Consider the following 17,735-nt stretch of genomic DNA (forward strand, 5'->3'; position numbering starts at 1 on the left):
CCTGGCTTTGGATGGGCCCAGCTCTGGCCATTGCAACTATTTGGGGAGTGAACCAATGGATAGAAGACCTCTCTCTGCCTCTGCCTCTGTAACTCTGCCTTTCAAATAAATAAATAAATCTTTTTTAAAAAATATGTTTTTCTGTATCTCTCCCTGTCACTCTGCCTTTTGAATAAATAAATCTTGGGGCCGGTGCTGTGACATAGCGGGTAAAACCACTGCCTGCAGTGCCGGCATCCCATATGGGCGCCAGTTCACGTCCCAGCTGCTCCACTTTCAATCCAGCTCTCTGCCGTGGCCTGGGAAAGCAGTGGAAGATGGCCCAGGTCTTTAGGCCCCTGCATCACGTGGAAGACCTGGAGGAGACTCCTGGCTCCTGGCTTCAGATCAGCACAGCTCTGGCCATTGTGGCCAATTGGGGAGTGAGCCGGCGGATGGAAGACCTCTCTCTCTCTCTCTCTCTCTCTGCCTCTCCTTCTCTTTGTAACTCTGACTTTCAAGTAAATAATTACATCTTTAAAAATAAATAAATAAATAAATCTTTAGAAAATAAATAAAAATAAAAGAATAACTATCACACAGAGCAAATCAAGGTATGAGTCATGGAGAAAGGTTAGTTGGCCTGAGGCTGCATCCTTACTGTGAGTTTCTACATCAGTAACCGTGTAGGACAATTATAACAAAGAGTATGACACACAGCCAAGTCTCAGCCAACCACAAGCAGCTAAGTGCCAGCCAACCATCAGCTACCAACTGATCAAACTATGTCCAAATAAGAGCTGTGATCGATCAAGCCTCATTTCCTTTTTCTCTCTGTAACATCCCTGCCCACATTGCAGAGTTGAGCTTTCCAGACCTCTTTAAGTTCTAAAGTCAGGGCCGGTGCTGTGGTGTAGTAGGCTAAGCCTCCACCTGTGGCACTGGCATCCCAAATGGGCGCCGGTTCAAGTCCTGCTTGCTCCTCTTCCAATCCAGCTCCCTGCTAATGACCTGGGAAAGCAGTGAAAGATGGCTCAAGTGAACCACTGGATGGAAGACCTGTCTCTCCCTCTCTCTGTAATTATTCCTCTCAAATAAATAACTCTTTTTTTTTTTTTTTTGACAGGCAGAGTGGACAGTGAGAGAGAGAGACAAGGAGAAAGGTCCTCCCTTGCCATTGGTTCACCCCCCAATGGCCGCTGCGGCCGGCGCGCTGCGGCCGGCGCACCACGCTGATCCGAAGGCAGGAACCAGGTGCTTCTCCTGGTCTCCCATGGGGTGCAGGGCCCAGGTATGTGGGCCATCCTCCACTGCACTCCCTGGCCAGAGCAGAGAGCTGGCCTGGAAGAGGGGCAACCAGGACAGAATCTGGTGCCCCAACCGGGATCAGAACCCGGTGTGCCGGCGCCGCAAGGCGGAAGATTAGCCTACTGAGCCACAGCGCCGGCCAAATAAATAACTCTTTAAAGAAAGTTATGAAGTCACCCAATTAAACCCTGTGAAATTCAAGTTGGCTCAAGTTTTTCTTTTAATATAATCTCCCCTCTTGGTTTTGTGTTCTCATACTTATTCTTGTCTCTTTCAAACAACTGCTCTTTCTTTTCCTACTTCTTTAATAAGTCTCTTAGATAGGTCATACTTTTCAGAATCTCAGGGAAGGGCCCTGAGAAAGTAATCTGTGGTTTGCGGTGTACACTGCAAATGCAGAGGAACCAGAGACAATGGAGGACATTTCTCCTTGGTGGTGGGCATTCTGACTTTGTATCCTAAGGCTGTGGTGTGCAGGAAGATGCTCAGAGAATTGTAACCGCAGCTCAGTGACATCTGGGACACAGATGCAGCCCATATGACCAACCCGCTCTATGTGCGTTCAGCATTCCTCTCTCCCAAGAGAAGACCTGATTGGGTCTGTTTGTCACTGTCCCAGGGCATGGCTTTGCAATGCCACCTCAGAGACAGGTGGCCTACTCCAGGTCCCTCCTGTAAACATTGGTTTTGGCTTGAACGTCTACTCCTGATCCAGTCAGGCACGACCCAATGAGCAGGGAATTTTTTGACAGCGATGGCAAGAACCACAGATCTGTGAAGAATGATGGGAGTTTAGACAGAGAAAGGAGCCAAGGGCCTGGCAGTCACCTTTTAGCTCTGGAACATCTGCTCAAGTGGTCATCCGTCCCCATGCTTTCTCCTTCCACAAACTCTTCCATCCTCTTGGGCAAAGAAAGGTTTGTAAAGATTTTTCAGTCCCCAAACTGAGTGCAAAGTGCATTTTTTGCTTCAAGGCCTCCTCAGAATAGCAGCTGCCCAAGAGCAACTGAGCCCAGAAATGTCAATTTCTCTTGGAGCAACACTTAACCAATGGGATTTGAGAGAGAAATGTCTTAGCCTCCCATTCTTCAGCCTGACAATTCTGGAATGTGTTCTGGAAGCTTCTAGAGTTCCCGTAGGGTTGAGTTCCCTTTATACAGTAATGTCTATGGTGGGTTTTCCTCCTTTCCTGTCCATGGTTTCCTCACTCTGATTGCAAATACCTAGCACACCTCTGTCTCAAATTCTTCTTTTTTTTTTGGGGGGGGGGGACTCAAGCTGGGGAATCTGGTGTAGAAGGTAGGTGGTGGAGAACAGGTGCGCATGGCCCTGTGGTCCTGCAGATGGCTTGCCGGCAGGATGGAAGATGACAAGAAGATGGTCAAAGTGTCTCTCTACAGAGCAGGGCCTAGGATGAGTCCTGTTGCCCAGACTGAAAGGCAACCCTAACAAGAATATAAGCTCCTGAAGAGTGTGCGGCCTGCCTCACTTCACAAACTCTGCAGACAGTAGGTACCCAAAGGCAAATGAATGAAATTCATCTTTGTTACAAGATTTTTGTAAAAAATTAGTTCAACAAACATTTGCCATTCAATCACTCTAGCAAGTGTTAGATGGTGGTTACACAATCCAAGTTCAGGGGTATTTAGTTGCTACTAATATTTATTTGCCTTCATCTTCTTTTTAAAAATATTTCGTTTTTATAGAGGTAGAGTTACAGACGGTGAGAGAGAGAAATAGAGAGAAAGGTCTTTCTTCCATTGGTTCACCCCCAAAATGGCTGCTACAGCCAGAACTATGCCGATCCGAAGCCAGGAGCCAGGTGGTTCCTCCTGGTCTTCCATGCGGGTGCAGGGCCCAAGCACTTGGGCCATCCTCCACTGCCCTCCCGGGCCACAGCAGAGAGCTGGCCTGGAAGAGGAGCAACCGGGACTAGAACCCGGTGCCCATATGGGATGCTGGCACCTCAGGTAGAAGATTAGACAAGTGAGCCATGGCGCCAGCCCCTAAAAATATTTCTTTCTTTCTTTCTTTCTTTCTTTCTTTCTTTCTTTCTTTCTTTCTTTCTTTCTTTCTTTCTTTTTTTTTTTTTTTTTTTGACAGGCAGAGTGGACAGTGAGAGAGAGAGACAGAGAGAAAGGTCTTCCTTTGCCGTTGGTTCACCCTCCAATGGCTGCCGCGGCTGGCGCGCTGCGGCCGGCGCACCGCGCTGATCCGATGGCAGGAGCCAGGAGCCAGGTGCTTTTCCTGGTCTCCCATGGGGTGCAGGGCCCAAGCACTTGGGCCATCCTCCACTGCACTCCCTGGCCACAGCAGAGAGCTGGCCTGGAAGAGGGGCAACCGGGACAGAATCCGGCGCCCCGACCAGGACTAGAACCCAGTGTGCCGGCGCCGCTAGGCAGAGGATTAGCCTAGTGAGCCGCGGCGCCGGCCCTCTTTCTTTCTTTTTTTTTTTTAATCTGAGAGGCAAAATGAGAAAGAGAACAGAGAGAGAGAGAGAGAGAGAGAGAGCGAGCTTTCATCTGCTGGTTCACTCCCAATTGCAGAACCAGCCAGAGACAGTATAGGCAGAATCCAGGAGCTGGGAACTCTGTCAGGGTCTCTCATGTGGGTGGTAAGGGCCCAGATACTTGGGCCATCTTCAGTTGCCTTCCCACATGCATTAGCAAGGAGCTGGATCAGGACTTGAACCAGCATTCTGATATGGGATTCTGACATTACACACAGCAGCTTAACCCACTATGCCACAGTGGCGGCCCTTGCCCTCATCCTTAATAACCTATATACTACATCTGCCTGCTACTATCAAAGTGCAGAACTTGGAGCATCTCAAGACATAGGAATGGTGTAAGAATTTTACTAGTGGGGCTGGTGTTGTTGCACAGTGAGTTAAGCCGCTGCCTGCAATGCCGGCTTCCCATACGGGTGCCAGTTCAAGTCCTGGCTGCTCCACTTCTGATCCAGCTCCCTACTAATGCACCTGGGAAAGCAGCAAAAGACAGTGCAAGTGCTTGGGCCGCTGTCACTCATGTAGGAGACCTGGGTGAAGCTCCTGGCTCCTGGGCTTCAGCCTGGCCCAGTCCTGGCCATTGTAGCCATTTAGGGAGTGAACCAACAGATAGAAGATACCTCCCACTCTCTTTCTGTTTCTCCCTCTCTCTGTGACTTTGGCTTTCAGGTTTTTAAAAAGATTTATGTATTTATTTGAAAATCAGAGTTGCACACAGAGAGGAGAGGCAGCGAGAGAGAGAGAGAGAGAGGACTTCCATCCACTGGTTCACTCCACAGATGGCCACAATGGCTGGATCTATGCCGATCAGAAACCAGGAGCCAGGAGCTTCTTCTGGGTCTCCCATGTGGCTGCAGGGGCCCAAGGAGTTGGGCCATCCTCTACTGTTTTCCCAGGCCATAGCAGAGAGCTGGATCAGAAGTGGAGCAGCCGGGACTCAAACTGGCACTCATATGGTATGCCAGCACTGCAGGCAGAGGATTTACCTGCTATGGCACAACGCCAGCCCCCAAGTAAATAAATATTTAATAAAAAATGGATTTTTACTGGTGAGAATGCTAATGGGAAAGTGCTATTCAATGTAACAATTAGCTTAGAAAAGAAAAATATCCTTCGGGTTTTATTTGCAACTGAAAACCATCCTTAGTCATCTTTAAATTAATGACAAAATTATGTCCTTGTATACCTAGCACATGCTTTTAAAATTTTTTTTCAAATTTATTTGAGAGGCAGAGAGAGAGAAAAGGGAAGAGAAGGGAAAGGAAGGGGAGGAGAGGAGAGGAGAGAAGCAGAGAGAAAAAGAGAGTGTGTGCACACTTCCATCCACCAGTTCACTCCCTAAATGCTCACAATGTCCCAGAATGGGCCAAGCTGAAGTTCGGAGGCAGAGGCGTAATCCCGGTCTCCTGTGTGTGGCAGGGACTCAATCACTACAGCCTCTCACTACTGCCTCTCAGCAGCTGCATTGGTGAGAAGCTGGAATCAGGAGCCAGAGCCGGCAGCAAACTCAGGCACTCCCGTATGGGACACCAGCATCTTAACCACTGGACAAAAGGCCAGTCCCTGCGACATTCATTTATACACATTCATTGTCATTGTCGAGCACTGGGTTAGGTCTTGGTGAAACCAAGACGGGTTTGATGATGAAGGCAAGATATATATAAAATGAATGTGAAGTGCCGTGATAAAAACTACAGAGAACGCCACAGGGGGAAGCTGCCGGCTGCAGGGAGGGAACAGGAAGACAGGAAATAATTTCTAGTGGCGCTACCTGAATGGTCTAAAAGCATGAATCAAAAGGTAGCTGGGGAAAGACTCTGCACCAGATGGAGCAGTAGGCACTGGCACTACTTTAGCCATATCATGACCATTGCATTAGAAGTCCGAAAAAATGTGCTAATTACCTTTTTTCTAGTACATATTAAAACATGTATTAAATGATTACCCGTCTACTGCTTTGGAGTTGTGTCCTGTATTTATCAATTGTTTGTGTTGTACAACACACTCTAGGAAAAACCAAATTATTGGAACTGTACATGCATTCCAGCATATGCCTTTCCTGGCTTCCAAGAGAAGCAACGACTTCGAACTTCTATTTCAGCTGCTCTTCTTTAAAAATATAATTATACTTAACAATACACAAAATAATAAATTTCAAGATCATTGAAGCCTTAATGCGCTATTTTCACAACTTTCGGAGAAGGAACCCAAACTTTTGTTCTGAATCCGCATCTATTGTCATGAGGCAACATACCGTCGACAGAATTATGTGAAAATCACATTATTGTTTAGTTTGTTGAAAACCTAAAGGAAATGCGAACCATCCACCCGGGCTTTTTAAAATCCGGAACGGTAAGTGCAAAGGCGCTGGGGAGCAGATAAGGGGTGACACCAGAAGGCGGGAAAGGAATCGGGTCCGCCCCGCAGCGGACAACTCCGGATGGACGGAGGCAGCGTTTCCTTCCGGCAGCCAAATGGGCTCTATTTGTTAAGCCAAATTTAGGTCAGGTATCCGTGGCGGCGAGAAAGCTCAGGGAAAAGCAAGCGCTCACGGCTTCCTCAAAAAAGTCATTCGCGTTCAACACACAAGCGCCAGGAAACGGAAGCATCACGGCGACCCCACTCAAAGGACCAAGTGCAGACGGCCGACCGCCAGCCAGGCCCCACCCCAGGCCCCGCCCCGCCCCGCCCCGCCCCGCCCCGCTCCGGCCGGCCGCTAGGCGCAGCCGCTAGGGGTCGCTGCGCGCCGTGCGGGAGACGTGGACGTCCCCCCCCGCCCCTTCGCTGCCCCGCCCCAGAGGCCGGCGTTAGCGCCAAAATCAAACCCGCTCCGCCCCGGCCGCCAGCGCACGCCCCGCCACCGGAAGCCCAGCAGCCGGCGCCATGGTAAGAGCCCAGGGCCGGGTCCCGCCGTGGCGTGGAGTTGCGAGCCGGCGCCGGCTGGGCCCGCGGGCTCGCCGCAGAGGTGCGGGGGCGTTCGCAGCCCCTCGGTCTCTGCCCTCGGGTCCCTTGCGGGCGGGCTCGGCTAGAACCTGGGGCGCGTTCGCGAACGGGACCCCGGCATCCCGCGAACTCGGTGGTTTGTGAGAAGCGCCAGTGCCCCAGGCGCCCGTGGACCGGTTCGCCCCGGGGCAGCCCCTCGAGAGGAACCGGGCGAGGCGGCGGCGGGACCCGGGAGCCCGCGCCGGAGGGCCCCGCGGCGCGCTCCTTGGGGACCCGCGGTTGAGGGGGCGTCCGCACGGTGGTAGGGTGGAGAGCGCCTTTCCCACCTGCTCCACCCTGGCGCAGCCTCGCTGTTCGCCCGTGGAAATCCACTGGTTTCCAGCGAAGGGCGGGGGGCGCCGGGACCCCTGCCCCCGCCTGGTAGCGCTGTGCGTGCGAGGGCTTTCTGTGCACAGGGTCGTTTTCGTGCACCTTCCGTCTCGGCCCCCGCGCCCTTTTTGGCTTCTGATGGCGTCTGATGCAGTGGAGCTGAGATTTTAATGTCTTAATTTAGTGGCACGGCCGTTGTGCCGTCGAGCGGAGAAGGGTGGCCGCGGGTCCACGTGTACGTTATTTATTTGCAAATGCTTGTCCAGATGCAGTTCCTAACAACGGGTAACGGCTTCCTTGTGGTTACACTAACGACCCAGCCACCTGGGCGTACGCGGGAAGGTCGAAGAAAGCAAACGGGACCCCAGTGCAGTGCGCTGCCAGCGCTGTGTTACCGGATTGCTCCAGGTAGACAGCTCCTGGTCTGTGCTCGCGGATCGCCTGACGCTACTCAAACTCTTCAGATGCTTACCTCCAGTATTGGGGCAGCATGGCCCAGATTAGAATAAAACTTAAAGACGTGTAATTCCTGGTTTTTTGTTATGTGATGAACAAAGTTCATGTTGGTCCAAGATAAACTTTTGTTCTCTTTCCTGATTGTTTTGATTTAGTTGGGCCTGTTAGTGCTTTTTTACATTTTATTTAGTAGAATGCCATCCGCCTTCGCCTGGGTCACTCCCCGCAGGCCTGCAACAGCTGGGGGCTGGGCCTGAGAGAAGCCAGCGTCCCGGAACTCAATCCAGGCTTCCCACGGGGGTGGCAGGAACCCAGCGACAGGAAGGAAGCATTGCCCGCTGTCTCCGGGGTGTGCGTTAGCGGGAAACAGCAGAGCTGGGACTCAGGCCCCCGGCACTCTGATGGGGGAGGCCAGCATCCTAACCAGATGCCAAACTGTGCTGCTGGGCGTGTTCTTAGAAACCAAGAAGCACCGTGCTCAGCTCGGCGGGCAGCAGGTGACGTGTGCTTTCAGAATTTCTCAAAAATCCCGTTGTAATTAGTCAACCAGGCTGATTTTAGGAATTCTGTAACTCCTCCGAGAAAGTTTTTTAGTCGTAGGATTTTTTTTTAAGTGTTTTAAAATAATTAGGTCGACGAGGAAGGCTTATAGTCCTGGGGTCACGTTTTGAGTCCCTTTACTGAGCTGGCTGCATCTAACTTGTACCAGCAGCTGAATTCTTCTAGTCTTAAGTGAGTCCGCGTTCAGTCTGCTTTTGGAGAAGTTTCTAGAAAGATGTGTTAAAGTGGCATCCTTTTACATCAGTTACTGTGTGTAACCCTGGCTGTGGTGCTCTGTTGTGGTTCGTCTTTAAACAGAATGATTTCTAGAGGTAATAGACTAACCAGCAAAGCACCCGGAGGTGGAATCATTGAACACAGCTCATCCACTTTTGTGTGACTCACAGCAGCTGAGCCGAGCGCTGCGCTTTCCTAAGTGCTGCCCTGATGCTGGCTGCTTCTCACTGCCCGCCCCAGGGTAGGGTGAGCGATCTGCCTAGGAGCTGTTCATAATACCAGAAGTTAGGAGCTTTCTCTAAGGACTTTGCAGATCCCGGTGTTTACTGCTGATGCAGCCACAGACTGCTGTCCTAAGGGGATTCTTACTGCCACACAAGTCCCCACCCCACCCCACCGACACACATGGCCTTCAGATTCTAGGCTGAGAAGAGCAGGGTTGTCAACCTCAACCGTGGGGCACAGTTAAAGCACCTGGAAAGGATTTTTAAAATGTGCCTGCCCAGGCATCCTCCAGAGATTTTCCTTTGGTCCATACAGGATGTGCCTGGAGACCTACTAGAACAGAGAACCTACTAGAACAGAGAAATGAGCTGAAGGGGCCTTCTGACGGTGTGGAGCCCATGGCTGCCTTTTTTTTTTTTTTTTTTTTTTTTTTTTTTTTTTGACAGAGTGGACGGTGAGAGAGAGACAGAGAGAAAGGTCTTCCTTTTGCCGTTGGTTCACCCTCCAATGGCCGCCGCGGCTGGTGCATTACACCGATCCGAAGCCAGGAGCCAGGTGCTTCTCCCGGTCTCCCATGGGGTGCAGCGCCCAAGCGCTTGGGCCATCCTTCACTGCACTCCTGGGCCACAGCAGAGAGCTGGCCTGGAAGAGGGGCAACCGGGACAGAATCCGGCTCCCCGACCGGGACTAGAACCCGGTGTGCCGGCGCCGCAAGGCGGAGGATTAGCCTAGTGAGCCATGGCACCGGCCCTGCTTTATTCTTACTGAAGAGCAGTGTGAAGGGAGGCTCACAAGGCCGTCCTGGACCCTGGCTCTCTGTGGGTTTCTGGCGCTGAGACTTCACTGACTGATCTCTGCAGGCGATCCTTAGTTCTCAGCATCCCTTGTGTGTGGGGGCCTGTGAACCTGAACAGTCTCAGATTTTACAGTTGTGGGCTTTAGATATGTGGCCTTGAAAGTAGTGCTGGCCTTTATGTCTGCTATGTCTATCCTGGCACTAAGTTCCATGAACTTTTGGAAGTACCCTCATGTATCCCATTAGGGGTGATTGGCTATTTCTAGATGGTTGGAAGCCACCAAAGGGTTCCAAGCAAGGCGGAAGCGTGGTCACATTTGCACTTCAAGTGTGGGATATGAACTTAGAGTGACACACAGTTTAGTTAGAGGCCTGAGGGTATTTGTGGACTAAGGTAGATGAGGGTACCTCAAAGTTTTTGTGGACAATGGGATTAAAAGATAAGAGGTGTTTTTTGCTGTGAAATAATTTTGAGATCCGTGCATACGTATTGCAGGAGGTAGATAATAAAGGCAGGAACTGAGGTAGTAGGGATGGAGCAGACAGCATAGATGGGAGATACTTGAATGCTGAAGTTGACAGAATTTGGTGACTGAGTGGGTGTGGGGTAAGAGATAAAGGCACTTACACCTGCCAGGCCTCTGACATGAGTGACCTGATGGTACCTGAGACTGCAGGGGTGGAGAGTAGCTGTAGTTGGGGAAGACTGAAGTTTAGGCTGCCTGAGTTTGGAGTCTGTCCAGCACATAGGTAGATAGGTGAGACTGAAGGTCAGGGGCTATGAGAACTTGAGGGGTTCAGAATAGGTGCTCAGGAAAGCTAGGTGCAGGAGTTAAGCCACCACTTTCGACACAAGCATCTCATGAACACAGGTTCAATCTTCGACTGCTCCACTTCTGATCCAGCTCCCTGCTGATGCGCCTGAGAAGGCAGTGGAAGATGGCCCAAGTGCTTAGGCCCCGGACACCCGTGTGAAAGACCTGGAAGAAGCTCCTGGATCTCAGCTTTGGCCTGGCCCAGGCCCAGCTGTTGCAGGAGTGAACCAGCAGGTGGAAGGTTCCCTTTTCTTCCCTCTCCTCTCCTGTCAACTAAATTAATCCTAAAAAAAAAAATAAATAAATAAAAGGAAAACTTTAAAAGACAAGGAAAGCTGATGAGATCAAGGGAAAGGTATGCAGAGATGAGATCAGTAGCTGAGCAAGAGGAAGATGTAGACTTTGAGGCCATGATCTATCCGCATGATTTGTCAAGACACATTTGCTCATATTATTGCTGTAGAAATGAGACTGTGTGTTTCTAGGTTTTACAAGATGAGTAAAGTCTTGTATACTCTGGCATGGGTCAGAGTGGCCATTCCTAAACCCTATCCCCATCTATTGTAGCTTCACATTTTCTGGTGGAGTTTTTGTTTAGATAAGATCAGTCTTTTGTTTTTCATTTTTTTTTTTTTTAAGATTTATTTATTTATTTGAAAGTCAGAGAGAGAGGTCTTCCATCCACTGGTTCACTCCCCAATTGGCCACAATGGCCGGAGCTGTGCCGATCTGAAGCCAGGAGCTTCTTTCAGGTCTCCCACGCAGGTGCAGGGGCCCAAGGATTTGGGCCATCTACTGCTTTCCCAGGCCATAGCAGAGAGCTGGATCAGAAGTGGAGCAGCTGGGTCTCAAACTGATGTCCATATGGGATGCTGGCACTGCAGGCAGTGACTTGACCTGCTATGCTACAGCGTTGGCCCCAAGTGGGTTTTTTTTAACAAACAATTTTTATTCTCATGATTCCACGCAGTTTTTGAGACGGTTGTAAATAACTTGAACATTTGGGTAGAGAGCTACAGATGATGGTTTTCAGTCTTTTGGGTATCTGCAAATTTTTGGATTGAAGATATGAACTCTTGTTTTGTTTTGTTTTAAATTAAACTTCAACTTTGTGTGTATATTCTATTTATAACAAATGGTAAAATTGACCAACTCTCATTTTTCAGTTACCTATCTTAGTTTCAGTTAATTTTCTTGGTTTCAAATTGGCCCAAAAGTTTTTCAGAATAATGGTAATCTGAGTAGCCTTCCATTGTCCACTTAGTTTTTTTTTCCTCCTCTAGCCTACCCTTCCCATTGCTAGCTATTGCGGTTAAGGTACTGAAGTGTAACTCTAACTTGTCACTCCCCACTTTCAGAATTACTCAGTAACTCTTCATTTCCTAGGTAAAGTCTGCTCAGCTTGGCTGTCTGCATTCCTTGATGGGCCTCAGACAACCTCTATCCTGTCTTCTGCCACTCCTTCTCCGTAGTCCATTCAGTAGCTGCCCTAGAGTGCTTGCCTTTCTTGAGTGTTCTGTGCACTTCCATAACAGTATGCCTGTGTGTGGTCTGTTCAGACACCTTTTGCTGCTTCTCCGCCTACCCAAATCCTCTGCTTGTAGCCTTCCTAGATAATTCTGCTTCCTCCCCCCTCTCCCCCACCAAGTGAGGGAGTTAATTCATTTAGCTTGGGCGTTCATGTAGCAATTTGTGCATGTAACTGTTCTTTAGTTATAAGTACTTCGGTTTCTTTTTTTTAATTTTTATTTAATTTTATTTTATTTTGACAGGCAGAGTTAGACAGAGAGAAAGGTCTTCCTTCCGTTGGTTCACTCCCTTAATGGCTACTATGGCCGGCGCTGTGCAGATCCGAAGCCAGGAGCCAGGTGCTTCCCCCAGTCTCCCATGCGGGTACAGGGCCCAAGCACTTGGGCCATTCTCCACTGCACTCCCAGGCCACAGCAGAGAGCTGGCCTGGAAGAGGGGCAACCGGGACAGAATCCGGTGCCCCAACCTGGGGTTCCGGTACCGCAACCGGAGGATTAGCCTAGTGAGCCGCAGCGCCAGCCTGGTTTCTTTATTTTGAAAGATAGTAAGTCCCTTGTTGGTATATGGTGACTTGTTGATTCATTTTGTAAATACTGAATTTCATCGAAGATGCCGCAGTCTGTCCCAGTCAAGATTATTACCAGACTAGCAGCAACTCCCACAAAGCTTGGCATATAAGTCAAAATGAGTCTGTAGGCTTGGCTCTGAGAGTAGCAAAATAACCTGTTGGTGTTAAATAAAACTGCATAAAGTTAAAGGTGTCTCAGGCTAAGTTGTTCTTAAATGCAGTGTTTAAAAAGCAATATTTTCTTTTTTGCTTTTGTGCTTTAGTCAAAGAAAAAAGGACTAAGTGCAGAAGAAAAGAGAACCCGCATGATGGAAATATTTTTCGAGACGGTAAGTCATTTTCCTTAAATAACTTGTGTGATTTTCATGTTAAGTTTACATCATCCAGTGTTAACTGTACCCTCTTGACTGGAGAGCAGTACTGACCAATATCTTGGGTAAAATTCTACAAACGGTAGTGCCTTGAGCCATGGAGTAGAAAGAACCATATGCACTGTTGGTAATCTTTTCTGTCCAGACTGTCCCCCAGACACCAGCACAGCTAATGATGAGGGCTGCCCAGGGTCAGTCACTGTTGGAGGCACTTGACAGACATCTGATTTCAGCCTGTTGCTTCTGTGAGGAGGGTGCTATTGCTGTCATTCTCATTATACAGACGAGGATACCTGACACAGGAGTGTCTAAGGAACCAGTCCTTGGTCTCAGAAAATAGAAGTGACAGCACCAGGATTCAAACCAGGATCATCTGACTTTAGAGGGTACACGTCCTCTTTGCATTTGTAAGTCAGGCTGTGGAATAGCACATGTACGGTGTTAACACAGGCCTCCTTAATCTATTCCATATATTTGTGCCTGTTCCTAATAGAAAATATGAGGCATCTTGGGTAAGTTTATGGAAAACGCTTTTTATGAAAAACCACGAGGGCTAGCATTACGATGCAGTGGTGCAGTGGGTTAAGCTGCCACCTGTGACCACGGCATCCCATATGAGCACATGTCTAGTACTGGCTGCTCCACTTCCAATCCAGCTTCCTGCTAATGGGAAATCAGCAGAAGATGGCCCAGGTGCTTGGACTCCTGGTACCCTATGGGGAACCCAGATGCACTTCCAGGCTCCTGGCTTCAGCCCAGCCCTGGCCATTTGGTTAGTGAACCAGCAGATGGAAGGGCTCTCTTCCCCTTCTCCTCCCTCCCTCCCTCTGCAACTCTTCTTTCATATAAAGCAACGTTTTTTTACTATACTTGATCTTAGCCAAAAGGCTGAGAAGCAATAAAGCAACGTTTTTTTAAGATTTATTTATTTATTTGAAATACAGTTACAGACAGACAAGGAGAGACACAGAGAGAGAGAGAGTGATCTTCCATCTGCTGGTTCGTTCACCAAATGGTTGCAATAGCCGAGACTGGGCCAGCTGAAGCCAGGAGCCCGGAGCTGCTTCTGGGTCTCCTATCGGGAGTACAGGGGCCCAAGGACTTGGGCCATCCTCCAGTGCTTTCTCAGGAACATTAGCAGAGAGTTGGATTGGAAGCAGAGCAGCCAGAACTCGAACTGGAGCTGCAGACAGTGGCTTGATCTGCCTAACCACAGTGCCGGCCCCCAAATCTGTTTTTTTAAAAAAAGGAAAGCAATCCATGGATAGCTCTCCTGTGAAACCCTAAATGTACAGAAATCTTGACAGTTGCCTGTTTTGCCTTTGGTTAGAACTGTTAAGTCTGTGAGGTGTGATATATGCTATCCAAAGCCCTGCTGTGTTTTTTTAAAAATTAGAATGTCAGAGAACTAATTAATTCCCTCAGGGTACCAAGTGATCCACCATAGCTGATTTTTCTACTTCAGTGGGAAGATGTTCTTTATGTTCTGATCTGCAAGTACTTTAAAGCATTGTATGCTGCTGTGAAAGTCTGTCTGCTTTAAGCTCTGTTGAGGCTATGGAATGAGAGAATTGCAGTTTCCTCTGGCTCTAAAATGCTTGTTTTTACTGCACTGTTCATTTACGTTTTTTTTTTTTTAAACAATGTTTGTGAACATAATATGGTAAATAAAAATGAGCAGCAGAAAACAAATATGTGTTTTTCATCTTTTGTAAAACTTTTTAAACAGAAAGATGTGTTTCAACTAAAAGACATGGAGAAGATTGCTCCCAAAGAAAAAGGCATTAGTGAGTATTGCTGCTGCACTGGGATACTGTGGGAAATATGTGTCATTTTTTTTCTGCAGTGGTCTTCCTCTTTATGAAAAACATAAAATTTCTAAAGGTGAAGAATGTTTGTAAGAGTCCCTATATAATGTCCATGGGCCACAGCCACAGGGCTTGTGGCCTTTCAAATAAATGTCTTTTTAAAAAGTTATTTATAGCACTTGCCTTCCAGTATTTCATTCAGTGATCACCTACTGTATCATAGTTTGCTTAGCTCTTTACCTGTTCAATATCTAGGTTGTTTCCAAATATTGCTGCTACTGAATATTTTTTTAAGATTTATTTATTTATTTGAAAGGTAGAGTTAGAGAGAAGTCTTCCATCTGGTGGCTCATTCCCCAGATGGCTGCAATGGCTGGAGCTGAGCTGATCTGAAGCCAGGAGCCTGGAGCTTCTTCCAGGTCTCCCATGCGGATGCAGGGTCCCAAGGACTTGGGCCGTCCTCCACTGGCCTCCTAGGCTATAGCAGAGAGCTGGTCAGAAGTGGAGCAGCCAGGAATCAAACCTGGGCCCATATGGGATGCCAGCACTGCAGGTGGTGGCTTTACCTGCTACACCACAGCATGGCCCTTTGACTGAACTGCTTGTCATCTCCACATCAGGTCAAATACTGAATCTCTAACCCCCACTCTGATTGTAGTTAAGGTTAAGTGAAGTCATCAGGAGGGGTCCTTTAGTAGTCACTTTCTGTAACTTTATGGTACCTGAGAGGCGCTTTTCTTGGGAAGGACTAGGTTTATTTCAGGTAAGAGTTGGGAGGTTCACAGTTCAGGATCGGGTGGTCTATAGCTGGCCAAGCAGACTAAAACACTGCCCATAGATTTTTCTGCCCATCTCCCATTGCCTTACTGGCAAACGTGTCTAGAAATAGAATAAAGGAGTCACAGTCTGTGACGCAGCATCCCGTATGGGCACCAGTTCAAGTCCCAGCTATTCCACTCTCTGCTAATGAGCCTGGGAAAACAGAAGATCACCCAGGTGCTCGGGCCAGAAGAGGCTCCTGACTCCTGGCTTTGTACCCTCCAAGCTCTAGCTGTTGTGACCATTTGAGAAGTGAACAAACAGATGGAGAGCTCTCTCTGTCTTTGCCTCTCAAATAAATACATCTTTTAAAAATAAAAAATAGAAAGGGACCTGCGTTGTGGCGTAGTGTGTAAAGCTGCCACCTGTGAGCTGGAATCCCATATGGCCATCGGTTTGAGTCCCAGCTGCCCCACTTCCAACCCGGCTCCCTACTGCTGGCCTGAGAAAAGCAGCAGAAGATCGTGCAAGTGTTTGGATCCCTGCTACTCACGTGGAAGACCCGGATGAAGCTCCTGGCTTCAGCCTGGCTCCACCCTGGCCATTGTGGACTTTTGGGGAGTGAATCAGCAGATGGAAGACATGTCTCTCCCTCTTTCTCTGTAACTCTTGGCTTTCAAATAAATACATAAATCTTTTTTTAAAAAATTGAGTAGAGGCCAGTGCCGCGGCTCACTAGGCTAATCCTCCACCTGCAGCACCGGCACTCTGGGTTCTAGTCCTGGTTGGGGCACCGTTTCTGTCCTGGTTGCTCCTCTTCCAGTCCAGTTCTCTGCTGTGGCCCAGGAGGGCAGTGGAGGATGGTCCAGGTGTTTGGTTTCCCACACGGGTGCAGGGCCCAGGAGGAAGCACCTGGCCCCTGGCTTTGGATCGGCGCAGCGTGCCAGCCGTAGGGGCCATTTGGGGGGTGAACCAACAGAAGGAAGACCTTTCTCTCTTTCTCTCTCCCTCACTACAAATTTGTGTTCTGGGCTTTTTTTTTCTTTAATTTTTGCCAGTCAAAGTTAGTGAGAGAGACATACAGAGAGAAAGGTCTTCCTTCCATTGGTTCACTCCCCTAATGGCCGCTACTGCCAGCGCTGCGCTGATCCAAAGCCAGGAGCCGGGTACTTCCTCCTGGTCTCCCATGCGGGTGTAGGGACCCAAGCACCTGGGCCATCCTCCGCTGCCCTCCCGGGCCACAGCAGAGAGCTGGACTGGAAGAGGAGCAACCGGGACTAGTACCTGGCGCCCCAACCGGGACTAGAACCCGGGGTGCCGGCACCGCAAGCGGAGGATCAGCCAAGTGAGCCATGGCACTGGCCAGGCTTTTTATTATTTGATCTCAAATTGCCTTCAGGAAAGGCTATACCAATTTACATTCATATTAGTTTCTTGAACCTGTTTTGGGGATTTTTTTTTTAAAGATTTATTTATTTGAGAGGCAGAGTTAGAGACAGAGAGAGGTTTTCCATCTGCTGATTCACTCCCCAGATGGCTGCAACAGCTGGAGCTGGGCTGATCCGGAGCCAGGAGCTTCTTCTGGGTCTCCTATGAGGGTGCAGGAACCATGCACTTGGGCCATCTTCCACTGCTTTCTCAGGCAAGAGCAGAGAGCTGGATTGGAAGTGGGGCAGCCGGGAATGGAACCAGCACCCACATGGGATTCGGGCACTGCAGATGGAAGCTTGACCTCCTATGCTGCAGTGCCGGCTCCATGTGTTTAGGATCCTTTAAGATTTCACTTCTGTTTGTGCTTTACAAGTAGAGTTGAGCATTTTGCAAATTTAGTGGAAAAATTCAGACATTACAGTACTGGTATATTTCTTGGTACATAGGATTTCAAACATTTGTGAAATGTTTACCTGTTTATGTGGTATTTAAAAGTTAATTTTTAATTGGCATATGTAAACTGTACATATTTATGGGATACTGTGTGATATTTTCATTCATGATGTATGGTGTACTGTGTAATGTCCAATCAGGGTAAACATTAGCTCCTCAAATACTCTTTTGTTCTTGGGGCTAGCACTGTGGTGTAGCGGGTAAAGTTGCTGACTGCAGTGCCAGCATCCATATGGGCGCCCATTCAAGTCTTGGCTGCTCCACTTCTGATCCAGCTCTCTGCTGTGGCCTGGGAAAGCAGTAGAAGAAGGCCCAAGTCCTTGAGCCCCTGTGCCTACCTGGGAGACCAGGAAGAATCCCTTGGCTCCTGGCTTTGGATTGGCGCAGCTCTGGCCATTGTGGCCATTTGAGGGGTGAACCAGCAGATAGAAGACATCTCTCTCTGTAACTCTGACTTTCAATTAAATAAATAAATCGTTTAAAAAATTTATTTCATTCTGATGAAAATGTTCTAAGTCCTTTTGTTTTTCTTAGAAAAATATATGGTGCATTATTATTAGCTGTAGCCCCCTGACCATGAATAGAACCCTAGAACTTTTTATACCTTAGTGCCCCCATTAATCTTTCTCTCTCCCCTG

General features: G+C 48.6%; 1 protein-coding gene across 14 annotated transcripts in view; it reads left to right on the plus strand.

Moving 5' to 3' along the window:
- The first annotated feature begins 6,228 nt into the window (after positions 1 to 6,228).
- The window catches only part of MND1 (meiotic nuclear divisions 1), a 91,336-nt gene continuing 79,829 nt past the window's right edge, over positions 6,229 to 17,735 (plus strand). For 4 of the 14 annotated variants that reach the window (XR_016211844.1, XR_016211845.1, XR_016211843.1 and 1 more), the window contains exons 1-2: positions 6,620 to 6,761; positions 12,539 to 12,604. Coding sequence is in view for 10 of the 14 variants with exons in the window: in XM_089302295.1 (XP_089158421.1) it covers positions 6,680 to 6,761; positions 12,539 to 12,604 (148 nt within the window). In the remaining 4 variants the exon portion in view is untranslated. Of the gene's footprint in view, positions 6,762 to 12,538; positions 12,605 to 14,375; positions 14,434 to 17,735 lie in introns of all 14 variants that reach the window. The other 10 variants (XR_011378211.2, XM_008267299.5, XM_089302296.1 and 7 more) reach the window with 8 other exon arrangements.

The sequence above is a fragment of the Oryctolagus cuniculus genome, chromosome 8, assembly GCF_051225735.1.
Source record: "Oryctolagus cuniculus isolate XC-2025 breed Fujian yellow rabbit chromosome 8, ASM5122573v1, whole genome shotgun sequence".
Classification (NCBI taxonomy): Eukaryota; Metazoa; Chordata; class Mammalia; order Lagomorpha; family Leporidae; genus Oryctolagus; species Oryctolagus cuniculus.